We start from the raw sequence: 26402 nt of genomic DNA on the forward strand, positions 1-26402 counted from the left end.
TAAAGAAAGCACGAAGAACAGAGCAATGCGCCCTAAAGCTACGTGGTCGAGAGAAGCCCGATTACGGGAACAATTTAAAAAAAGCCCGTGCGTCTGCTTTCCCGCACAACACTCGGAGAGCCAATCACCGCAACTTACGGAGGCAGATCAACGAATGACGATGCCGAAACATATGTTTAGACCAAAAAACGCAGTGTGAGTTGTGACATGAAGCAATGCAAGCGTGACGTTTTGCATTGCTTAATGTCACAACTCAGACTGCGTTTTTTGGTCTAAAGATATGTTTCGGCATCGTCATTCGCTGAGCTGCCTCCGTAAGTTGAGGTGATTGGCTCTCCAACTGTTGTGCGGGAAAGTAGACGCACGGGCATTTTTTTAGAGTGAAGATACGCGTTGGATACTGTGTACGATAAAACCTTGATGTTTAAATACACAAACTCGTATTTAATTTTTGTGCTCTTTCGCGGAAAACATCGAATAAACTCGAACACAGAAATTGTAGAAGGGTTTGAATTTGGGTTAGTTGCTTGAACATGTTCAGGGAATAAAAGCGCTAAAAAACGACGGACGAGTAGAAGAGACACACTCCACAAAGAGCGCTACTTGTAGCTGGTTTAATCATGGGAAAACACACCCACCGCGAAACCGACAAGACACACATCCCATTCACTTCCAATCGCCACTCATCAGATGTTCTGCTTTCACACTGTGTATCATCGTAAATACGATAGCTCCGATTCAGTAACCCTGCATGAATCGGAGCTATCGTATATTTGCGATCATGCACAGTGTGAAAGCAGAAAATGTGATGAGTGGCGATTGCGTAAAAAATAAAACAAAAGCAAACGTACTTAAAAAAAAGTCGGTCTTATCAGCATTACGTGTTATATGCTCACGTCACATACGTAATTAACGGGCCTTGAGTTAGGTCAAAATCGTTTAATGACCCATATGAACATACAAGACCGGCGTTTCCATTGCACGCCATCCGGCTAGCGTTATATAGCAGGCGTAATCAGGAAAAATGCCCGGCATGCGAATGAAAATCGCACCGACTTCGAGTGCCTTCGAGAAACGGGCGTACGCCACATGACGCGAACCTCAAGCCCCGCGAGCAATGCATGCAGTCACGTCGGGTCCCGTTCAGTGGCACGCACGGGCGCCGACGTAACCCTGCTGTCGTCCCCCGACCTTCGGAAACTGGCATCGAAAGGCACCCGACCAAAGCCCTTTCCCGCCACACGACTCTGCACGCCGGACCGAGGACCACCAAGCAAACGCGCCGTGACCGCGAGCAGTCCGCGCGCACACCCGCGCAGCGGCCGGCTCTACCAACGCGTACTCCGCCACGAGCGACGCAACGGACCGTCGCACACATGGACGAACCAGCGGAGCGCGGTCGTCCGTCAAACTCGAGAAGGTTCGAAATCCAGGGGCACGCGGCGCAGACGTCCGTGAGGCCGCCGCGCACTGAGTTACATCGCAAGTAAGCAGCAGCGCGTGCGTCAAAGTTCCCCCGAACGCGCGCCCCGTGTCCGGCCGCGGGCTCTATTGTTTCGGCGATTCAGTTAATAATGCAGTCTCTATCTTATACGGCTTCAACGAGCTGCAGGCCGAAGGTTAGGCAGGTATGGAGAAACAAAAAGGCCCGCGGCGCCCAAACGCCCGAGACACCCTCTGCGGGCGGTCCGTGCAAATGCGGCGGTGACTTCTCGGGGCTGGACGTCCTGTCGGTTTCGCCCGCTTTATTTAAATGAAACGTGACCGGCGGTCAAGCGAACGTACAAAGGCTGACGCGAGCTCGGAGCCGGCTAATTGCATGCCGTGGTGTCTAAGCATCGCCCTCCCGCTGTTTGCCGCGGATCGAGCTGTCGGCACCTCGGCAAGGGGGTCGAGAGGTTGGCAGCTGTTCGTTATGAAGAAGGACCTGCTGCAAAACTGGCAGAAATTCTTATTCTCTCTTCATTTTTTTTTTTTTGTTTAAATTTTACTTCCGGGTGATTATTTCAGCAGTTCACGCGCACTGCTCGCGTGGCTTCGCTAATATCTCATGCTAGTTTTCTTGAGCATACGCAAAAAGAAGAGAGAAAAAGAAGGGAAAAAAAAAAAGGAAATATGAAATTGTTGCAAGTGCGTGCAATTCACACACGCTTTTTTTTTTTTTTTCTTCTCGGGTATGCTCCAGTTTTATTTAATGATTGTCGAAATGAGACGAACAAAAAATGAGCAACACGAACCGCTTCTAGTTTCTTTCCGTGGTTCTTCAGTTGAAAGGCCGGAGTCGCTTCGTATGAGGGAAAGAGTAGAAAAACCTTTTTATAATTCTTTTTTTTTTTTCTCGGAGCGATAACGTGTGAGAATTCTGTTTTCCAACCAGATGAATAATTGAGCTTTGTTGGTATACCTTTCTAAGTTTCTAAGTTGCAAAAAGAACCGTCTAAAATTACAAACAAATGAAAAAAAAAAAAAAAAAACGCCAGACATAGTTTTTACGCACTTTGTCCCCTGGACAATTTGTGTTTGTACGTGTTTTATCGCCTCTCAGTGTAGTTTTCCGATTTTGTTCCTGTAAAGTGGCAAGTGTCGTTAGTGTGCCCTTAATCTGACTTATACTCTCAATATATATGTACTGCTACGTCTCTCAGATTCACACGTCGACGAATAGACCGATCTCACAACTAGTTTAAGTACGCCACCGCTGCCGACATGCACCGTGGGAGCTGTAGTCTTTCTGCACGCGCGACAACCAGGCTGGAGGTCTGCGCGAGCAGAGCACGAGGCGGCATGAGCTTCCTCGTGAACTGGCGTCCGCCTCTTACGAACTACAGTTATGGCGGCGTCACGCATGCGTGGAACGCTTGGTGGGATCGGTCTATTTGATGGCATAAAATAAAGCACGTGAAATTTGCGCGCACCTTAAAGATAAAGCGTCCTACATCTTGTACCTGGATGCAGTTTTGGTTCGCATGCCACGCGGCGAAAATTTGTGTAAAAACACCAAAGCTTGTTTTCTAAAGTTGAAATCTGGGGGTACAATTCTATTTAAGGCGTCATATTCGAGTCCAAAAGCAAGCATATTCAGAGATACGCTCGTTCGTTTTGGCTTGTCTGATTATTTTGGAATTTTTCAAATAAAATATTTACCGTCTTTATTAACTGTAATCTATTTACGCAAATAAAACTACACGATTTTTTTTTTTTTTTTTGCTTACATGGTTGGTTGATATAGTTCGGTTCATTCTTCTTCATATGTTTCGTGGGAGAGTTGCACCACTGTCTCGGCACCACTCTCAGCTGAAAGGCGCTGGGTATGGCGAGTGCCGAACATCTCAGTATCGCTCCTCAGCCAATCAGAGCGCGACATTAGCCGATAAGAATGCCTCATAACCAATCAGGAAACAGCAAGCGTGAACATATAGTAAGGTACGCTCTTTGATTCTAGCTGTGTCGCACTCCTTACACTCTTGATTTGCTCGTGACTTTACTTTCACAGTGATGCCCGATCTTTCACGCGACTGCACTTCGGCTTGCTCTAGCTATGAACGAAGTTGCACTGGCCTTCTCACTTTTGGGTTTCGACAAAACGTCCACCAGTCGGTGACGGCGGTTCTCACAGGCCTATTCCCTTCGGCGCCTGTCCGGGAGGGCGTGGGATGCGGGGCACGCGACAAGCAAGCGCTCCAACCGAAGAATATAGTACGCGTCGCCCGCGTTACGAATGAAACGAAGCTTGAAGTGGAGAAACGGGGAAGTAGAGACCCCCGTTGTTAACTGGAATGCGCCGTGTTGCTGCTCGCGATTACGAAATGCGAGCATTTCGTGCCAAGCGCAATTCGGAAGTGAGCGCAAACACGTGAGGGAGATGAGAAAAATTAAAATTTCTCGGTGCGCCTCCGTAACCCCCTCCCCCCTCATTTCTCCCTCTTCCTGGCTCTTTAAACTGTATCGTGTGGAGGTTCCATACCACTGTGCGAATCGCTCCCTCGTATATATATATATATATATATATATACGTCAACTTCATATATATATATGAAGTTGACGTGGCCTTTCACTGGTTCGGCACGCGAAGTTCGACATTTTAGATTATTTTGACGCGGCCTTTGTTTTATGACAATTGAATGCTGCGAGAGCTTGTTCCCTTTCCTTGCACGTTGCGTTCGAGATGTCAACTTTACTCACTTCACTCAGCCACATATGCAAGATAGGAACGTTTTTCCCTTTACACGAGCTTACTGGCACTAGTGGGACTCAAGGATACTCGCACGCAACGCCACTGACCAAGAAACTCCTTTGTTGCGCTGTAATTTCGAGGTCAAAACCGAGTGTTTTCATTCAATCTCTCCTTCGCAAAACCTGATGAGGTAGCTGGGCGGTAGCAGTACCTCCCAGTGAGTATTTGAATGCGGCTCAAAGATTCGACCCGAGCATGGCGTGGACACTCGATTTGGGCTCGTGATAAGCAATAGCTCGAGAAGCATTATGGTAGTTTCCTGTGTCCAATCGCTGCAATGACGACAACAGCCGAACCATAACAATATCTGGAACTCAGCGCGTGTCCTGTGCCTTGCCAAGCCCAGCGCATGACTATGATCAACATTGGCGGCATAAAATCGGCTCCAGATCACGTGGCCGCTTGTTCTGGCTGCGAGTTGAGGGGGTGAATTCTGCTCATTTTTCTTTATTTTTTTTCTGCAACTTCGACTGGGTGTGGTGAAAAACGAACCGGTATTTCACAGGTCATTAACGTCAGGGATCCGTTCTAAGCGGTATTGGCGCAAAGTACAAAAATCGTTGCATCGCCCCTTTAAGCTGAGACTGCAGCCAATGCTACAAGCACGAGAGCACGAGGTCGCTGATTTGAAAAAAAATTCTTCAACAAAGCGAGTGGGGGATCGGTGGCCGATCGGGCTAGCGCACACCATCTCGGAGCAGGTGGAGCGAAAGCTCGAGCTGCAGAACCCACGGATCCTGGGCTCAATCCTCACCCCTGCCCGTTTTGATCTGGATGAGCATCGTATGATATGATATGATATGATATGATATGATATGATATGATATATTTATTTTAGCTCAGGAGAGCCGCGGCGCCACAGAAAGAAGAATCGCCCGTACCTTGAAGGCCTGCGGCGCCGCTTCTAATGACGATGAAGTAGACCGATCTCACCAGCCAGTTTGGCTACGCCACCGCTGCCGCGATGCATGCAGGGAACTTTAGTCTTTTTGCACGTGCAACGACCTCGCTGGGGCTTTGCACGTGCAGATCATGAGATGGCACGAGCCGTGTCGTGCGTTGACGCCTGTCCCCTGTGAACTAAAGTTATGGCGGCGTCACGCATGCGCCGAACGCTGGGTGAGATTGATCGTGTGAACGACGATGATGATGGGATGATGAAGACGATGAAGAAGAGCGTCAGGCCTAGTAGCGGTCTTCGCGATGGTGGTCTTCGCGGGGCCGCCATGGGCTGCTGACTTCTGTTTACGTGTACACTCTAAGACTGCGTGTCTACTTACCCGCAAAACACTCGAGGAGCCAATCTCTGCGATCTACAAAATCAGCTGTTGCATTATGCAATGCAAGCATGACGCTTTGCATTGCGTAATGCCTAAGGGCAGACTTCATTTTTAGGTCTAGACGGATGTTCCACCTCACCATACGCTGAGCTGATTTCCTTGATCGTAAAGGCTTGCTCTTTGAGTGTTTTGCGGGTAGGCAGACGCGCAGGCATTTCTTAGAGTGTAGGAACAAGTATCTCGGAAGCTGAAAAGCTCGCCGGTTGTTCGCGAGCTGCCGTCGTTAGCACCTTTCAAAAGTGGAAGAGTGACGACAGGGGCAGATTTTGGCCCCCCCCCCCCCCCCCCCCCCCCAAGCTCCCTAAGGTCAACTATGTTTTGATAAAATCTCTGATATACACCAGCGAAAAGTTTAGTCTTTGGTGACATAGCAAATATTGAGTCAGCAAAATATACCTGGGCAACGTTTCGACCGTAACGTCATATTTTAAAAGACCCCCTCCTCCCCCTCCCCCTCCCCCTCCCCCCCCCCCCCCCCCCCCTTCGCAGGCCTGACCCATAAATCCGCCCCAGAGTGACGATGAAACTGTTAGTAGACGCCGAGGCGTTGCACGTCCACGCATCATCACAGAATGTGTGCGTCGGATGCTTTACCGCTTGGTTAGAGTGTACTAGAAGGAACGAGTGGGACGAGCTACAGGCTCCGCTCATGCTTTCAGATGCACCTCAAAATGTGGAAAGCGATCAGGTGGACCCAAACCACTTCGATCGCAGCGCCACCTCCGTAGAGTGTACTAGAAAGTACTGAGTGAGACGACCGAAGCGGTTTTTTTTTTCTATTGTTTCCATGACCGCGACTTGTGGGTCGGTCGATCTTGGCGTTGGAACATAACGTGTTTTTCATAAAACCCGGCTAACCCGAACCGCTTCGCTCGTAGTGCCCGAGAGGGCGCTACGAGCGAAGTGGCTTGGATTAGCCGGTTTTTTCCACATGCGGAGGTACCTAAATGGCACTCCGGTCGCCCCACTCGGTCCTTCTACTACGCTCTAGTTTGATGAAGCAAAATAGGCGGCTACCTGTGGCTCAACTGACAGCTACACTCCGTTTCCCCTTATGTTGAACCGCAGCGAAGGCTAGAAGCGCGAGCTCATAGCGTTGGCAGCTGCCCTTGGTGCACGAGAGCTTGTGCCGCCGAGATGTGCCCTAGAGCAAGGAGCTCGCGCTTGTAGCCTTTCCTGCGGTACGACACAGGGTGAAACAGAGTATAGATAGGATGCAGGTCAAGGCACCAGCATTTCTGAGCACACAGTTAGTCGGATTCTGTTGGATATGGAATTCTGCAGCCGATCACCCTTGCAACTATGCTGCGTGCCAAATGTAAATTAACACGGTATTGGGTAGGGGATCATAACGTTTTGGCTGATCAGTGCATGTTACTTCGCAATTACGATAAGAAATTGATGAAGCAAAAAACGATGCCATCTGACTGAGCTGTTGATCTGCGAACGCTTGAATTAGCAGTAAACGTACATTTTGAAAGATACGAACAGTAAAAAAAAAACTTCCTAAAAGTTTGTGTGATCGGCCCCTCTCCTTGCCGCCCTTCGCCGCTCTTTTTTTTCTTTCTTCTTTTTTTTTTTACGAGGTGATTTTTGCGGCGGGATATAATCGTAGAAAACGTGACTTCGAATGGCCGTCCAGGTAAATAAAGCGCGAGACGATTAATCGAGGAGCCCACGGTATATCCTGAGCGTGTACCCGAGCGAAGAAAGCTTTCTTTCACAATTTACTTCCCGCTTGACCACTCACGGCGCGCAAACACCGTCATGCCTTGTTTACTTTTACTTACGAATGTCGACGCGCAATTCTCGCGTGCCAGTATGTTATTGGAATGTTTCTGAGCACGCGCAGTTAGTGTTTGTTTTGTTCTAGATACATCGTGCTCGGCCACTCCCTCGTTCCCAATGTCTATCATATCCGTACACAATCAAAATACGCCCTCTGATTGTCACTCTTGATGCGTAATCGATGCTTAAGAGCAAATGCCGTTCTCTTTTAGTTGCTCGTGATCTCGGTGGCGCTGGCCCTTGCGAGCGCGGGCGTGGCATTGCAAGGGGGAGAAAGCACACAGCACAGAGCACAAGACGTGAGTATGCATTTATAATTTCTGGTCGCGGCACACGCTCTACACGGCGGAAAGTTGTTTGCCGGGCAGACAGGCCTTCATTAACTTTTTTTCGTCTCACGTCAAACAAGCTTTGCTATGTAAAAAAAAAAAAAAAAAAAAAAAAAAAAAAACGAAGCTGACATTACACTTTAAGAAATGCCTGCGCGTCTACTTACCCACAAAACACTCAAAGAGCCAATCTCTGCGATCTACGAAAGCGAATGCTGAGGCGGAACATCGATTTAGACCTCAAAATTAAGTCTGCACTGTGGCATTACGCAATGCAAGCATGACGCTTTGCGTTGCGTAATGCCTCAGCGCAGACTTCATTTTTTAGGTCTAAACGGATGTTCCGCCTCATCATTCGCTGAGCTGATTTCGTGGATCGCAGAGATTGACTCTTTGAGTGTTTTGCGGGTAAGTAGACGCGCAGGCATTTCTCAGAGTGATACGATTCGGTGCACCAGTCAAGCAGAGCAAGAAGTGTATCGTCACAGCGTTCATGTCCTTGTGGGTCTGCTATCTTCGGCTAAACCAATCAGGCACAGAAAAAAAAAAAAAACGCAGTATCGCGGTGGATTTGCTATGCGTGATTGGTTTGAGGTAGGGTGCCTGTTTGTCTCAGGGTGAAGACATACATTAATTGAAGTGAGTGGGCCAGTGCGTGACGTGCTCGCGCAATCAGTGCTTGACTTGTGCGGTAAAATGGCGTCTAAGCATTAGCCAAGGCTACTTGCTCGAGCTGAGTCACACCGGATTGCACGCACTTCAAAAGACAAAAAAAAAAAAAAAAAAAATTCGGCAGAGACATTTAAGATTGCTTACATGTAGGAATGCGAAAGCTTTCTACACGCAGCGCATTCCTACAAGCAGCGCGCCACGTCTTCCTTTCGCACATGGCGCTCCAATGATGACATCACGCTCCCCCACTGCGCAGGCGCGGCGAACCCTGCCGGCTTCACGACGGCTTCCGTGACGAAGCATTGCGCTGCCGTGCTTTTCTTTGTGTTTTTTTGGGAATGAGAATTTAGGTGCCATTTTTCTGCTATAGACGGTGACAGACAACGGTTACAGACAACGCCAGCTTCGCTCCATGGGACAGTTAATGATTTCACATTAAAACGATTGATCGTAAATACTATGACTGAGATGTCGCCACTCAAGCAAACGCGCGTGTGTGTATGAAGGCACTCTAGTTTGGGGGGAGTTTGGGGGGGGGGGGGGGGGGGGGGGGGTTGAGTCTGTTAGCGCACCGCAGCTCGGAGCACCGTAGATCGGAAGTTCGCGCTCCAGAACCCAGGGGTTCGCGATCGCTCGCCGCGACCTTCGACGATGCTAATCCTTTAAAAGTCGACAATCGCGGAGGAAGCGGCTGGGGACTCTGAAGATGGGACCCAAGGGGAAAGCACGTAAACTCCCAGAGTACGTCACTCGAAAGTCGACGTGGAGAGTTGAGAGGCACTTTGACCTTTGATTTGTTTAATTTTTTTTAATAAGATCTAGCGATCGCAAGAAAATACGGTTTTCTGTTTTTCGTTTCATAGGTGACGCAGATTAATTTCAGCAGTTAATTGTCCAAAGTCTGAAAATCGTTGCACCGCCCCTTTAAGGGGATGGTGAACCGAAATTTGGATTTCAGAAAAACCATGCAGAAGATGTAGGCGGGACGCTACAATCCCCACAACATTACTCGCAAGGCGATATCTCGAATTGACGGCCGTATTTCTGGAAAAAGAGGTCGAGATTGAACAAGACCGATGAGGCGCTTGACGTGAAGATATCTCGTTTCCTCCTCTCTTCGCTTCGCCCCCTCAAGGCGGCGAGGCGGAGAAGACGCGAGGCCGTTCCCTCTCCTTCTCGGAGAAACACAACGTGAACATACCTGTCAAATGCGCCTCTTTTTTAAAAAAAATACGGTCATCCGTTCGAGATATCGCTGTATGAGTGATGTTTTGGTGTTTGTAGCATCCCGTTGCACGCTTTTGCCGGCGTTTTTCGTGGAATCCAGATTTCGCTTCAGCATCCTTTTAAAGACTACCCGGGCTAGCGGTGATACTGCACTGGCTAGATTTTTCATATACAGCTGAGAGACAAGTCGCCCGTTGAGGCGGACATCTTCCGGCTGCCTAAAGATACATGGTTTTTAGTCGGTAATAGCAAACTCACAAAGGCAATAAGCGCCCTGATAATGCGTTTTTTTTTTTTTTTTTTGCTGCTTAGTTAGGTGCATTTGATCATGGCGTTGGCTGCCGTCCGGAAACAGGGCATCCTTTCTATGTCTGCTTATGTGAGCGAGTACGTTCAGTCGCAAGCCTGTCGAAGTTATCTTAACCTGAATTCTGCTCGTGTGCTTGCACACGCGGGGCATCCACTGATATTATTTTTTTTAAGGGGGTGGGGGACTGAAGTAAACGGTATTGGGGAGGAGACCGAACAGTTCCGCCTCTAGCGGTACGTTTTATCTGTGGGGACAACAAACCGAATTTTATTGTTCGCTTTTGATCCTAGAAATCAAAGACGACGATTAGAAGGCCTCTTCTTTCGCAACGTGCATTCCACACCATCAAGATCGCCGGTCTTAGCAACCTATTAAATTGAGCTCGTTCTGAGCATGGGTTCTAAACAGCAGCAACAAGTATGGCGTCCAGTGAATACTCCCTATTAGCGCCGAGATGTTTCGGTGGCGCCCTCTTATGGTTTCCATCCGTGACGTCACGACTGGGATTTGCCTCGCCGTGACGTCACCAGTTGTTATCCTGGCTACTTACCATCAGGTGCGACGACGAGTTCGGTGCACTCAGAAAAATGCCTGCGCGTCTACTGGCACGCAAAACGCTCAAAGAGCCAATCTCTGCGATCTACGAAATCAGCTGAGCAAATGATGAGGCGGAACATCTGTTCAGACCTAAAAATGAAGTCTGCGTTGTTTCATTGCGCAATGCGAAGCGTCATACTTGCATTGCGTAATGCCACAGCGCAGACCTAAATTTGAGGTCTAAAGAGATGTTCCATCGCATCATTTTCTGAGCTGATTTCGTAGATTGCAGAGATTAGCTCGTAGAGTGTTTTGCGGGCAAGTAGACGCGCAGGCATTTTTTAGGGTGGAGTCTGTCTAAAAAGCACACTGGAAGCTAGGAGCCATCGCAATCCGAAACAAACACCGTCAAAGTTGACAATCTGGCCATCATATGCCCATGGTTTTGCCAATCGTTGAAAGTAAAGCCCCTTCATGTTTCAAAAGTAGCGCAATGTTCGTCGATGCACGAGGCACGTGCAACGTGCAGCCCTTGGGAAGACCATGGCGGCACAGCGCAGCACTGAGCTGGATTTCAGTCGCCATGAATTTCCCAGAAGTGGCGCGCGGCACGTGCCTCGAGCATTTCTACAACAATGAATGGCGCCAGTTTTCCCAGGATAGAGGGGCTTTAGTGGAAAGTAGGGTGCCTACATGTCTGTCTGTCTCAGGGTGAAGACATCCATTGTTGCCCTGAATGTGCCAGCGCGTGACGCTCTCGCGCTCTTGGTGCGTGACTTGGGCGGTAAAATGGCGTCTATGCATTAGCTAAAGCTACGCGCTCGTGCTGAGTGACACCGGATTGCGCGCACTTCAAAATGCATAGAAAGAACGATTGGGCGGAAAAATGGCCGAGATGTCACCACTCAAGCAAAAGCGCGCGTGTGTATGAAGGCACTCTAGTGGAAAGCTGACCGCAGCGACGCTTTTGGTCGCGCACATCGCTAATTGACGACGAGATGTTTCGGTGACTTCTTCTTATGGTTTCTATCTATGACGTCACGAGCAGGATTATCACTTGTCGGTGACAATTTTGATTGCGTGTGTAAAAAAAACATAGTGCAAAGCTCATAGTCATCGCGTCCTTAAACCGACACCGTCAAAATGGAGAGTACGACATGCGTCTTATTTTCACGAGTGAAAGTAGAATTCATCATGCTCGAAACGTCATAGTGGGCATTTGGACAATCGTGGAAGGTCGATTACAGCACGCGCTCAGCAGTCGCTCACGCAGCATGCATGTGAAGATGACTTTGACAAGCTTGCGATTGAACGTGCTTTGGGTCGCGCACGCGTTGCTAATAGCTGCGTTTCAGGCAGTGTAAGTTGTCGAAAAGAAGGCATAAATTTATTTAGATGCCTCAATTTCTACACAAAGCTAGGAGCTGAGCCTTCGAGACGCTGCCATGCATGCTTCCACTTTTTAAAGCAAGCACGAGCTGCAAGTTTACTAAAGCTACTTGCTTGATCACTACCGGCTGCAGAACGCCTACCGGTAACCCGGCCTTCCGTCCAGGAGAGGAGCTCGCATTTCTTATATCAAGAAACTTAAACAAAAGATGAACAAATTGTAATGAAGACATTATAATTTCCGTCTTTCATCAATTAATTGAGACACTATCTGGGTAACTTTAGTCGCCTGTAGTAGAAGGGCCCAAAGAGAAAAAAAAAAATAACTGCGAAAGAATTGATCGAGTTTCCACTGCAACCTACTCAGTTAATTTTGCTAGGCAATCATACGCATCGGTACGTCCGCTAGTCTGCTCAATGTAATTTATCGTCGTTTGCTAAAGCGTCTTTCGATAAGACGGCGTTCGCTGAGATTATAGGACCTGCCGCATTTCTCTCAAGCGTGCTTCGTCTTCACTTTACGCGCTCTTGGAGCTCATTTCTCCAACGTACGAGTGCAATGTCCGCAGGACTACGGCAACTACCAGTTCAGCTACGATATCGTGGATCCCCTGGGGGCCACCAACGGCCGCTGGGAAGTGGGAGATGCGTTCGGCAACAAGCGGGGCGGCTACACCATCACGGATATCGACGGCCGCCAGCGACGCGTCGAGTACGTGGCCGACCAGCACGGATTCCGCGTCATCGTGAACACCAATGAGCCCGGAACAGCCGCCAGCGCCCCGGCCAGTGCGGTCTTCAACTCGCCTTACGTCGGTGTCATCGGTGGGCTCGCCGTCGCCAAACCCGTTGTGGCCGCGGCGTCCACGGTACCCATCGCCAGGGTTCCAGCTCCGTACGTCAAGCGAGTGCGCAAGGTGATCCGTGTGCCCGCCAGGTCTCGTTACCTTGCTAGGGCTTCGACGCCCGTCGTCCTCGCGGCTCCGAGCCCCTACCAGGGGCCCTCGTTCCACGGCCAGTTTGGGCAGCGTATCGGTGCCAGCAGAAACTTCTACAACTACTACTGAGGCTTCAGGGGTTAAATACGGGCGCCACATGCGCCATGAAGTGTTGCTCACTCGCGCGAGCACAAGATGGCCACGAGGGCTGCGAAGACCCGAGGCTCGGCTCTTCCTCGCCTTTCACTGTGCGGTTTCGTCCGCTGTTTTTGGATAAGAACTGGGAGGTGCGCAGCATCCAGGACAAGGACACCGATATTGTGCCGAGCATGCTCCTGTCACGTTATTTTAATATTGGGTCTAAATCGGTTGTCCATCTGGCATAAATCATTAACCGTACAGTCTGGCGCCTGCAGCAATCGACGAGGAGTTGCTTTGTGTTCTTAGAGAACGAGAGGTGAATAGAGGAGTTCGCCAGTAAACCTCCAGGTTGTTTATATTTCGTGCGCCGCTAGTACGGCTTGTTTTGTTTTTATTTCGGTCTTTGGGAATAGAACACTCACGAAGTCTTGTAAAGGTGCGGCAGGTTCATCCTGATCATAAACTGTACGTTATCGCGTCTTGTTTTCATCGCAAACGAATTTTCGCGGCCGTGCACAGAAGCCAACTTCTATCCAGTTGTGAGTTGTAGCATCGTTATTTGTTTTATGTACTGTTTGTCTGCCTTTTGCCTTTATGTAGCGCTTTGGGTCTTTCACTGTTTCTAGTCCATGGTGTGTTGTTTTTGTGTGTCCCATCGCAATGGACGGAGTCTCCGTGGGGCCTTGGAAACCATCCTTTTGAGCTGGCCAACGGAATGTGTCCCGTCCATACTTAGCTCAGAGTTAAATGTCCTTTAATAACAGTTTTTAAACTGCCATTTAGCAGCTGTGTTGCGATCATGTCCTTATTATCCGCGGAGAATAATTCATATTATGTTCGACTAACTCAGCTCGAAAAGGATGATTTGCAAGGGTGCTACCGTCGATAAAAAGTGCAGTGTGGCTAATCTATGCTTCATGTTTCACGCATAGAACATCGTCGTTCACATTTGACTTTGCTCTCCCTCGCCTTGAATGCTACAGCTCAAGGGAAACGATGGAGATATATTACACCCAGGAACCCTCCTTAGTCGCTTCACATATACTATATTTATGAATGTACATTGCAGAAAGTATTAGAACTGAACAAAATTGGTTATCGTTTCATGCGATAGAAGTAGGCTTCCATGTAGGTGCTCCTAACATACATTTAAAATAAAACGCGCGTATGTTGCGCTTACTGTCAAGCGTTTTGTGTGACTAACAGCTGTACAAATAAAAGCAAGATTTTTTTTTTAATGTTATACGGCGTTTGTGGGATTTAATATTATTTTGATCTTACCACTATAATGAACTCTTTTTTTTTAAATATGATGATGTGTTACATTGTACTTCGCAGTTTGCAGCACAAATGTCTGGGTGCCTTTCTGCGCATTGAACATGTTCGCGTAATGTGAAATAATACACTTGGTTAAAAAAAAAACATATTTCGTTTTGTGTGCTTACAAACTGATTAACGAAAAACGAAGAAACTTAATAGGTTATTTATGTGTAGAATCAATACAAAAAAATACCATTAAATAAATGAAGAAATAACTTTTTTTATTTTGCTCTCTAGTTGTATTTTTTTATTACTTTGATGGGTCTCGTACGTTGAAAACTGTTATACTTCGTCTCACTCTACGATGGACTAAATGCAAAAGCTACGGGCCGCCAGGTCCAATCACGTGTCACAAAGAAATTGCGTGGTACTGCACTTCGGTGAGCCTATCGGTGCCCGCGTCTCAGATCACTGGTGGGGACGGGCGGAGAGTGGTTCGAATACAATAGGACTAAGTGACTCATCACTTTTACAGTGCAAACAAAGCCACGACATTCAAGTTCTTTTTACTGTCGAAGCTATAAACATGATGCAGCGCTTTTTGATTCTGAACATTATTTGTCCACCTCTGATCAGTGTGGGATCATGCCATAGTTTAGCGTGGAACGTGATCGGACCTGGCGGACTGTGGCTTTGGCCTTAAGTCCATCGTAGGATGAGACAAAGTATAGTTCTAATTTCAAACCCAGGAATAAACTAAGCATGCACAATAAAAGAAAGTTGTTAGACATCGATCTGATTTCATATATTTGTTTCAGTACAAATCTGTGTGTATACATAGGAAACGAAGAAACTTTTAGATAAGCATGAAAAAACTTGGGAAGAAAAGATAGTCAGCGTACAATGTCTCATAACTAAGAGAGAAAAACTATTTTAACTGGTGGCGTCTTCACAAACCACAGCTAATTGGAATCGTTCTAGGGTTAGTAATTATTCGTGACACAAAAAAATTCCGAATCATTCGTCTAAGATACCCCACTATCTCGTGCAGTAAAGCCCTATAAAGCAGACACTTTAATTTTCCAAAATTACGCGCCCTTCTTGTTGAATATAAAAACTTCCTCAATGTGATGATCGCTACCGGAGGTAGCGGTTACACCACCCTTGGGGTCCCTTTTGGGGTAGAGAGGAGAAGAAATGCCACGAGACTCGGATTTAAATTAGGACGTTTATTGTCCGACTGGGGACGTAAGGTGTCCGCTCACCCGCTTGGGCCGGCGCTTGGAACCTGGCAGGTTGCACGTCATTCTCTCGTGTCGTGGCCTCTTGTCACACGGCACGGGCTGGTGAGGTCGGGCTGTGGCTGCTTGTCACCCGGCACGGGCTGGTGAGGTCTGGCTGTTGCTCCTTGTCAGCAGGCACGGGCTGGTGAGGTCTGGCTGTTGCTCCTTGTCAGCAGGCACGGGCTGGTAGGTCTGGCTGTGGCTCCTTGTCAGCAGGCACGGGCTGGTGAGGTCTGGCTGTGGCTGCTTGTCAGCAGGCACGGGCCGGTGAGGTCTGGCTGTGGCTCCTTGTCAGCAGGCACGGGCTGGTGAGGTCTGACTGTGGCTGCTTGTCAGCAGGTCGCTCGCCGACATCCGTCCCGGGACAAGCTTCAGTCGCCGAGCCCTGACGGCCGATGCCTTTCAGTCCTTCCTTTCGTTTCCTCCCTGGCAATCGGGGCAGGCCTCGATTGGGACGCTCTTGATCTCCTCCTCGTTCTCGAGCCTTTTCCCCCTTCCGGAACCTTGACGGACGCCAACCTCTAAACCCGTCAGGGTCACCAATTTTTACAGTCCCCGGAGACGCCACCCGTCGAAGATGATCCGCACGTGCAACACAAAAAGCGCGGAAACGCGCCAGACAAAAATAAGCCTCGCGTCGCCAGACAGCCGAAAGTTAGCCCTCTCCTTGACCCCATACCTCGTCTCCTTGGAACGGAGGGCGCGCTGAGGATTAAGATTAGCCACGGTGTCCCCACGTCCGGTCACGGATAATCCACCAAAGTTGTTCTCGGGGAAGGTCCCCAGTTTGTGCGCACTTCACATCAAGCGTTCCTCCTCCTAAAAAAGAAAAAAAAAAAAACAAAAAAAAAATGCTGAAGCAAACATTGTTAGAAAGGGCCCATGAAAATGCAGCTTTGTTTTAAAAGTTCACTTTAATCTCCTGTAGCTTTCTTTGCCCCCTCACCTTCCTGGTTCTGTTGCCGCCAATAACGATCAGGATACCATTTTCCTCAATTTATTACAGAGGAGATGTGTGTGTGTAACGTTATTGCACGAACATAGTTCCGCTTTCACGCTTTTACCACCTCCACCGTTTCTTTACAATGAAACGAAAAAAAAAAAAAACCCAGAAACATATCGCTGAAACGTAAAAAAATACTGGAGGAAATATCCGGGATCCCCGATACCCCTGCCGCACGGACTTTTTCAAATGATGCTTCGCCAAATGTCAATTGTCCGTGAAACAGGGGTATTCGGTAGATGTCGCAAACTCAATATATGAAGAAGAAGAAAAAAAAAGTATTTCCTACATTACACTGCCGACGGTAGTGTTTTGGACACCCGTTAGCCAAGAGGAGGACGGTTAGCATGCAGGCGAACTGCTGATCTAACGTCCCCAAGCGCCAAACACAAGTCAAACACGCTCGATTTGGGATTTCTTACCGTGCTTGCATTAAACGCGATCGGCTTCCAGGTGTTAGACAAATGTTCTTAGGTTTTCGAATGGTTATCGCCGAGGACAATGGCTGCCCGTTCCGCGCTCGGGATAAAAAAAAGACGAGTCGATTTGGGCTGTCATTCATAATTTACTGTTGCCCCACGACCTTGAATGATGCCGCCTAACGCAGTGTAAGGTTAAGGCGACATCATTCGAGCTCGTCGTGCAATGTTCCAATTGTGGATGACAACCCAAACTAACTCTTTTTCTTTCCCCTTTTTTATGTACTGCGGTTGCTATTTGCAACTCTAACCTCGTGTCCCGTTCCTGTTTCACATTTTCCAAGTCGCGGACGTTTTAACTGCATACTTAGACAGGCGCCAGCTCCCCGCTTCTACAAGTCTCGTCTTTTCCGCTATATATTATGTATAATTATTACAGTCAATGAGGCGGTCAGTTCGAGTCATTTTAAATTACAAGAGAAGTGGCACCACTCAGTGCAAGACCCCAACGCCTCCTTGGCGTTGAGGTTTGGTTTCTACCTCAGGAACGCAAACTCAATGGTTCGAATCTCGGGTGGTCTCTTCGGCGAAGACTCTTTAGGGCGTCGCTGATAGTCTTTGTTACTTTTGGACGTAGAGCCCCAGTATTTCCTTCCCTAATGAAGTTCGACGGCTCCTCTAATTGCTAAAGTATGTGGTAGAAGAGAATTCTGACAGAGGAGAGCGCTACTGAGACCCATCCAAGCAATTTTTTTTTTAATATCAAATCACAGTCGTCACTTGCAACGCTACTTCCAAGGACCAAGGCTGCGTCAAAGGTAGGGAACATACCGAAATCGGTGAGTACCGCTCTCTGAGAATCGGCCGTAGGACATGATCGTGTCTATGTCGCCGGAAACAGTTGAAACTTCCGTGCCTCGAGTGCTTTCCTCGCCGAGGCCGTGTAATAGTCCTTTGTGTAAACCAGTGTAATGACGTCGACTTCTCCGCCGTTTTGCGGGCCAACAGTTTCAGCAAAATGGGGGCGAATTCGGTCGTGATTCGAGGATCGCGTTTGTGCCAAGGAAACTCTACGAAACAAACCGAAGCAGCCGAGCTTGGGGACGTGTCTTCTTTACTCTCTTTTTATGAGTTTCCTGCAAAAAGCTAGTCAGATAAGTAAACGATTTCCTCTCCCTACTAGCTTCTTTGTGTTTGGGACGTCATGATGACATTAAAAATATATACAACCTTATTCTCTGCCAAGGGAGATGAAGCACGTGTTTTAAAACCTGTCTTCTAAATATTTTTCGGGGAGCAATTTCTCAGTTGCTTGCTTCACTGCAATACAACTTGGACCGCCTCATTCAAAGCGCACTGTTACTCTGCCAAGTTTGAGTCTTTTTTTGTTTTCCTTATTTTGTTTGTAAGGAGATGATAGTATTGTGATCAAGTATGTTTTAATTTTCACTCGTTTTTGTAGGCACATTTGTTGGTTGCTTGCTTCACTGCGATGCACATTCGACCACGTCATTCAGATCGGTCTGACGCCATCAAAACTTCAATTCATAGGCTTTTTTTTTTCCTCTTGAAGGAAGTATTTAAAATACCGTGAAACAGTACCTCATTACAGCCTTTGTCTGTGCCTAGTGCAATAAACGGCGCTGTGGTCAAGCATGTTTTAGGGTATATCCGACGGCTCTCTGTCTTAGGAGGGAGACATTCTTTACCACACCGAGTGCCGTCAGCGCGTGACGAAGCAAAGCTAGACAGAAACTTTAAGCGGTAAAATGGCATAAAAGCATTAGACAACGCTACACGTTTCAGCTGAGTCACGCCGGGTTACGGGACCTCTGAAAAACATAGAATACAATTGGGTGGTAAAATGACTGAGATGTCATCACGCAGCAAAGAGGCGTGTGTATACGACACTCTTGCAAGTTATTTATTTCTATTTTCACTCATATTTGTGGACCTCTTTTTCAGTTGCTTGCTTCACTGACTAAATTTAACTACATTTTGAAGCAAAGTGATTCTAATGACAGTCAAGTTGTACATTTGAAATTAATTGACCCAAGTATGATGCAAAGAGACTCGTGCACGTGCAGGTCCCAAGCTTATCTGGGAGGAGGCTTTTCCTCGCATACAGTCGTGTACTCAGTACCCCATAATCGCAGGTGGGATGGAAGCGAAACGACCGCCCGTATGCTGCGTAGTCATTACTTGACCTATATACTACATTACGACACTGCTAATGTCGGTTTGAACTTACTTTTAATACGAGCAAGTGCAAACAACTTTCTTTGGCGTAATTAATTTCGGTTTCTGGCACAGTTTGTCACTGCTAATCTCAAAAATGTTCCATTTGACGGCAGATTCTATGTTTACCCTGTGATTTAGGTTTACACTCACTTTTTGTCGCAGCTCATTTTCTTCGGACCAAGCAGGAGAAAAAGGGTATACATGCCGATTGTCTGGACGAGAAGCGGCCATTTTTCCTCCGCTTTCTTCGATTTACTTTTTAAACAACACCACAGGAAAACCCTCGCCTTGAAAGGTAATTTGAGAACTGTCTCACCAATCCGCGACCGCGAGCAAGAGATCTGCTCCGTAGATACAATCGAGTACCAACATCAACGGGCAAAACAGGGCGGTAATGACTCGTCTCCCTCTCCATGGCGCTTGCCAACCCCATTTACTACGATTACCTCAATTGATTCTTCCAGCTGGTTGCCCAGCCCTTAGACGCCAAGCAATGGAGGACTCTGAAGAAACACCAGAGAAGAAACTATGTCTGCCGTCGGACGGAGCAAGCACTTCCGACTACTCAATAGGAGACCAAATTGACGTCCATCTTGACGAGACACCTTTCACAACAGTGTCATACCGCAAAAAGCACTCGAAAGGCATCTCCATCGTCTTCAAGTGAACGAAGGCACAGTCCTTCTAGAAGGTAAACCGTAACCGCATCGCAAACGAGATTGTCACCACAACTCAAGGGAAAGTGAGCTCACGTAAAATCACCAAAGATGGAAGCCTTTTTGTTTTCTTTATTTGTGTCTGCGAATACATGTTCCGAAGAGGGACTCTGAGGCTAAAGGCACGAGTGACTGACAAGGCCTTAACCCCCTCTTTGGTAAGCAGCGAGCATCAACATATACATACAATACATCATTTACATATAATACATCATACACATATAATACATCATACATATTAAGTACATATACATTAGATTCATATAAGTTCAGTAGCCAAATCTTAATACTGTCAAATATACAGTTTTTAGCTTAGACATACTAAAACAGATAATTATTAGATACATATACGTGGTATGATCCAAAAGTCTAGATCACAATAGTTTTACACAAGTTTATACGAGATATAATTTGACAAAATTATGTCGAAAAACATGAAGCTACAAAAGAAAGAGTTTCAAAATACAAATAACATTTTTATAGAATAACTTTGTATAGGTTGAAAATACCTAACAAAAGACGAAGTAACGAGAAAGGTAAGATCATTGCTAACAAAATATGATTTCAGTTTTAAGAAAGACGAGCAGTATGTAACAAATTGTGAGAGCACAGCACAGTAAATTTGTTTTACAATCTCTTTTAAATTGGGATATTGATACATCGAAGTTTAATTCGAGTACGTCACGATTCAAAATTGTAGCAGTCTGGAAGGCTAAAGTTTGTCGTCCGTAATTTGTTCGTATTATAGGCACTTTACGTTTCGGTAGTCGAATATCGTACACTGGTATTAGTTCACTCTCCAGCGCTAAGTAGCTTCTATTTCTGTGGATTAATTGAAGCAGTTTAAAGTAACCTATTTGATTTGCTCTAAGCATGTACTGTTTTAAAAACAGAGGTTCCGTACGTAGATTCCTGTAATCCCTCTTGTAGTCCTTGAGCACACGTAAAATTAGTTTTTGAAGGACTATTAATTTATTATAGTTTGAGACCGCTGTTGTCCCCCACACCAAAATTGTGTAGTTTAGTTTTGAAAGAAACAAACAGTTATACATATTTTTAAGCAGCCAACACAGGATAAAATTTCTGATTTTATGCAAAGTGTGTATAATTCTGGACAAAACACCCTTTGACTTGGTAATATGAGTACTCCATGACAATTCCTCACTGAACCAAATACGAAGAAAATTTTGCTCGCTTACTTGCTCCAGTTTCAAGCCTTCAAATTTGATGCTTAGAGACTATCGGCTTCCTGTTTATTTACTGGTTTAAAAATTACGTATTTTGTTTTGTTTGAGTTTAATTGCAATCTATTTCCTTGAAGCCATTGTGACAGTTTTAAGAGATATGCGTCTGCGGCTAGTTCAATACTTTGTTTTGTTTTTTCACTAAAGAATATGTTAGTATCATCAGCATACATGATTACTTCCTGCGGGCCAGATATTTTGGTCAGATCATTTGTATATATTAAAAATAATAAGGGGCCTAAAATTGATCCTTGGGGAACACCATGTTGTATATTTAAGTGGGAGGAGGATATGTTATTAATAGTTACATATTGATAACGATCGGTTAAATAACTTTTTACTTTTGGTAAGCGTTGCCTCTTTGTCGTCCGCAAATAAGCTTCTAGCCTTGAAAACTGCAGCTGGAATTGATGTCGCGGCAAAGTTACCGCAGTCTTACTCAAAATCTGGGAAAACGGGTAGACAGATGAACAACTGGAGTATCTCACCGACAAAGGGGTTACCTCTGTCAAACGGCAAATTGCCTACGTACCACAAGTCGACGGAGGTGTCGTCAAGCATCCACGGGACAGCGTCATCTTAAAACTTAGAGAAGACTGCGCAATGCCCAAACAAGTTTTCCTAGGATTCACCAATCACCGTAGTGCTAGACAACCACCTGAGCTTCGCACCTCACGTCCACAGCACCGCGTCAAAGGCCAGACGACTGCTAGCCTTCGTTACTCGGGTCACAAGAAGCATGACACCCGACACCTTCCGACATTTGTGCATTGCACTGGTACTGCCCCATTTGGAGTACTGCTCCGCGGTGTGGTACCCGCAGCAACAACACCTGCAAACGACGCTCCGGGGTGTACAGCGTCGTGCTGCGTACACCTTCTACCGTCGCATTGTTCCCCAGTCCCTCCTGCTCCCCTACAGAGAAGCACGCACCATCGACCTTCTGAGCGCCGCTGCCTGGAGGAGCCTACATCAGCGGCAGCAAATGGCTTCTGTGCGGCTCCTATGCAGGGTCATGGGACCTAACCAGCAAGATCTCTATGGTGCCCCCCGACTGAACTCTCGAACTGGCAGACTCCAGTCAGTGCTATCGAGAACTCTCCGTCATCAGGAGCCCTGTCTGCTGCGGGCGGCGACGCTCTGGCGAACCCTACCGGCTGCGCGGACACAGAATATCCCCTCAGACCCTGAGGAAGTGAAGGCAGTGGCGAGGGAGCTGTTCCGCGACCCCCATGGTCCCCACGCGAGTGCATGATTACTTCACTTTTCTACCGCCCCCCCCCCCCCCCCCCACACACACACACTTTTCTTTGTTTGTGTGTTTTGTTTTAACTACCTGTAAAAACTGTACAAAGAGAACGTGCGGGTTGGTGTTATGGGCATACCCACTGCATGGGCGAGCCTTTCCGTAACACCTGCACACCCTGCACGTATACCCACCCAAAGTGCAGTAAAATATCAAATATCAAGAATACTTTGGACAGGCGGTGCGCTGTTTCCGCTGCCAAAGGCATGGACACGTGGCTAATGCGTGTAGCGGACCAAAGCGATGCAAGGTGTGCGCAGGCTCACATAACCATAAAGAATGCAGTTCTAGAAACCATCCCAAGTGCGCAAACTGTGGTGGACCCCAAGCTGCATCATCCGCGGGTTGTGTGCGATACAAAGAAATAGGAGCATTACGCAAACACGAACTGATTCACGGCAAGACAACTAACCGTCATTCGCCACCACCAAATCCACGGTGGCAGTGAGACCTGTGTCTCCTGCGCCTCCTAACCCAATACAAAGAAGATCAATATATACCTACGCTAAAGCCATCGGAGCTGCCGGACCTAGGGTGCCTACATGTTTCCGCCGCTCCGAGCGGAAACATGTAGGCACCCTAGCCGGACCAGGGGCACCACCACCGCCGGCACCGACCGCACCACCAATACCACCATGACTTCCTCCACGGATTGCTCCACGCAAGTCAGCAATACGCGGCTCAACGCAGACGCCAACGCCTCTGACAGCACGAAAAGTTGCGGCACAGACAGCCGACACCAATCCATATTCAATGTCTCTCCGACAAAACACAACTGCCCGATCCGAAAAGCTGGAAAAGCTGCTGCTCCCGATTCTGTTTGCTGCATTGAAGGCAATTGTTACAACACTACCAGAGGCTAGAGACCTTCCTGAAGTGCAAATGCGCAATCAATCAATCACGATCAATGGAGCATATCTATGCACGTTGGAGTGCTCCGATTAACTCAAATTCTACAAATGAATGATCCGTACCGACAGGCCTTTCAGTTCCAATGGAACGCCAATAGCCTGCGATCAAAGAGCGGCGACTTTCGGCAGTTTGTTGCCCTCCATCAGTTCCAAATTCTCGCCATCTCTGAGGCACCAGTCACAGCCAAGTTCCGACTGCCCAACTATGTGACCTATCAAACGATACGACCTTCCGGCCGCAGTTGGGCAATTTTGTGTGTGCGAAAGGACCTGACATCAACTCTCGTATCTACATCGAAAAAGGATGGAACAGAATATGTGGCGTGCAAAGTTGACATCGGTAAGGTATGCCTAGTCATTGCAAGTGTGTACTTTGAAACCCTTACACCTATCACTCTTACAGAGGTTTCCCGTATGATTCAAAAGCTTGGGAAAACATTCGTAGTTGCTAGTGACTTTAACGCCCACAATGCTCTCTGGGGATTGTGGAAATTATATATCCACGAATATCGATGCGATATTCGTGGGGATATGATCTCCAACGTTGCTGAAAATCTTGATCAGCGATATTGAATGATGGACCCGCAACATTCTTACGCGGTCCTACATATCCTAGTTGTTTAGACCTAACACTCTGCTCCCACAACTTATCTTCTGGAATGGATTGGCGCACAGATGTCGAGACAAGGGGAAGGGATCATTTTCCTATCCTCGTGTGTCAACCTAAACTTTTGCACTCTCCTCGCAAATGTAAAACTCAACTAAACAATTGGAAAGTTTATCGACACTTGAATACTAAAACTATAAATACAATTGACTGCACACTTTAAAATTTTGTTACAAACATTCGCAGAAATATGGAACGCCCCACGCGTGTAATATCAGTTCCTCTGGGATGTATTGGAATAGGTGCCATATATGAGAGGCTAGGGGCTATACGACGAAGGGCTGAACGGAAATGCAATCGATCAAGGCAAGTTGAGCACTATTTAATCGCCCAACGAATGCAAGCCCTCATGCGTCGATAACTAAAAAAGCTAGGAAATAAACGCTGTCGCAGTAACTCCGATCCTCTTTCGACTTTTACCTCAATACCTAAAGTCTGGAACATACTTCGAGCACTTAGAACTTCTGTCACCCAGTTCACCCATACCGGGCTTTGGCATTACATCGGGGTATTTCTGTTGTCCTCGTTGCAGATGAGTTTGCCGGCACTATGACAGAACAGCACAGGACAAAACAGCACGCGACAAAACAGCACGGTCAAAACAGCACGCGTCCAAAAAGCACATCGTCAAAACAGCACGACGACAAAACAGCACGCGTCAAAATAGCACGCGACAAAATAGCACAGCGTCAAAACGGCACAACGACAGAAGAGCACGTGCCAAAACAGCACGGCGTCAAAACAGCACAGCGACAAAACAGCACATCGTCAAAACAGGACATTGACAATAGAACTACGGTTTGGCGTTTTCGGTTTTAATTGTTTTAATTATTTTGAAATTCGGCGTACATTTTTCGGTTTTTATTTCAAGCAGAAGTTTTCTGTTTATTACTGAGTTAATTTGTAGACTCATAAACTTTTCAGTCCTTTTCGATTTATTGACGAAAACCAGTATACTGACGAAAATACAATATTTAAAGGCGTTTGTTTAAAATGAATTGTGAGTAAACCGGGTACTGGATTTCTTGTTTGTTACTGTCTGTGGCAGCCGACGCGACCTGTTCTGCAAGACGCACCGGGGCCCTATCGTGATCTAACATTATCGTCGTGGGCTCGTATTTGTACACAGGACGAACATGAACTTTATTGCTACTGCGGTCGGAGAGGAAAATATCAAAATCCAAAAATTTGCAAGCATTGTACTCAGTGCGTCTTTCCCCCATTTTCACGACTGCGAGAGGTGGCTAATTCGCGCAGTCCAAGAAACGACAATAAATCAATTGTATTTATGCCCTCCTCTAGTAGACGGAAGCTAGGGGTGTTAAAAAAATGTGCGGCATTTACGGATGCACTTTAATTTTATTGTTCAGTTCACGATTAAACTCTCTTCTTTGAACAAAGAATTCGGCACACAAATCCCTAGCAAGTAAAAAACCCACATTTCGTCCTGAAGACCATTGCGTCTGTTCAACTTTTGTTGAAAGTTGAACCGATCTCGGAGACAGGCTAAAAAGTGCGGAACGAAGTGGTCATAAGGTCAGTAATGAAGCACATTCCCACACCCACCCCTCCAAACGCCCTCGAAAATACTGACCTTTTTCAGTTAAAACCTAATTTTTGAAAAAGATGTTGTGGTACTTTTACCGGTTTTATTTGCTTAAGCCGAAAACGCTGAACCCTAAATATAGCGAAGGAGTTAAAAAAGTGCATGTCTCAAAGTAGGCACTGTAAAGGAATGGAGGGTCTCGGCCAATTCCTCGAAGGTCATCTCGTCGACGGCCAATTTGTCGAATCCGTTCTCATGGGAGCAAGTTAAGAGTGGGGAGTATACTCGATGCGCACATGAAGGCTCCCTGGGCAGTACCGAAGCCCCTGCTGTTGCGTATTCTGGCTATTTCTCGAGCAGTTCTGCTAATATTGACGATCAAGTTTGCTGGTTATGTCGTCTACAATAAATGTATCAATCGCACGGCAATGTGCTGTTGTTAGTTGTTAAAAAAGAAAAAAAAAACAGAAAGTGTGTGCGGCCACAATGTGCTTAGCCCGTGCTGTACGGCAACAGCATTGAGGCTGTGACATGTTTCTGCTTCACCGGTTTCCACTCGGTCGAGGCCTTCGTCGGCAATAATCTGTGAATTTAACTCAACACAACTTCTCGCCTGCAAGCTGCAGCCGCGTGTTTCCGGAACATTTTAGTGTCGCGGTAATCGGTGTAATCGGTGCATCTCCCGCTATTTTTTTATTTTTTTTTTTTTTTTGGGGGGGGGGGGGGGGGGGGACGTTTTACGCTTAGGTGGTAATTACGAAACGACGAGTACTGCGGGACCTCACCGGATCGCCGCCAACCAGACGGTTCATAACTTGAACTTACGGATTTCGTTTTCACAATAACTTTTCGTCTTTCGTTAGATCTAAAAAAAAAAAAGAAAAAAAAAAGAAAAAAAACA

At 47.0% G+C, this 26402-nt stretch overlaps 1 protein-coding gene across 1 annotated transcript in view; it reads left to right on the forward strand.

Moving 5' to 3' along the window:
• The window catches only part of LOC120848453 (adult-specific rigid cuticular protein 15.7), a 41577-nt gene extending 27436 nt beyond the window's left edge, over nucleotides 1-14141 (forward strand). The window contains exons 2-3 of the mRNA XM_040504560.2: nucleotides 7575-7661; nucleotides 12396-14141. Of these exons, the coding sequence (XP_040360494.1) occupies nucleotides 7575-7661; nucleotides 12396-12893 (585 nt within the window). The 3' untranslated portion in view covers nucleotides 12894-14141. The remainder of the gene's footprint in view (nucleotides 1-7574; nucleotides 7662-12395) is intronic.
• Nucleotides 14142-26402: the final 12261 nt, after the last annotated feature.

Source organism: Ixodes scapularis, unplaced genomic scaffold (assembly GCF_016920785.2).
Source record: "Ixodes scapularis isolate PalLabHiFi unplaced genomic scaffold, ASM1692078v2 PGA_scaffold9__187_contigs__length_104089568, whole genome shotgun sequence".
Taxonomy (NCBI): Eukaryota; Metazoa; Arthropoda; class Arachnida; order Ixodida; family Ixodidae; genus Ixodes; species Ixodes scapularis.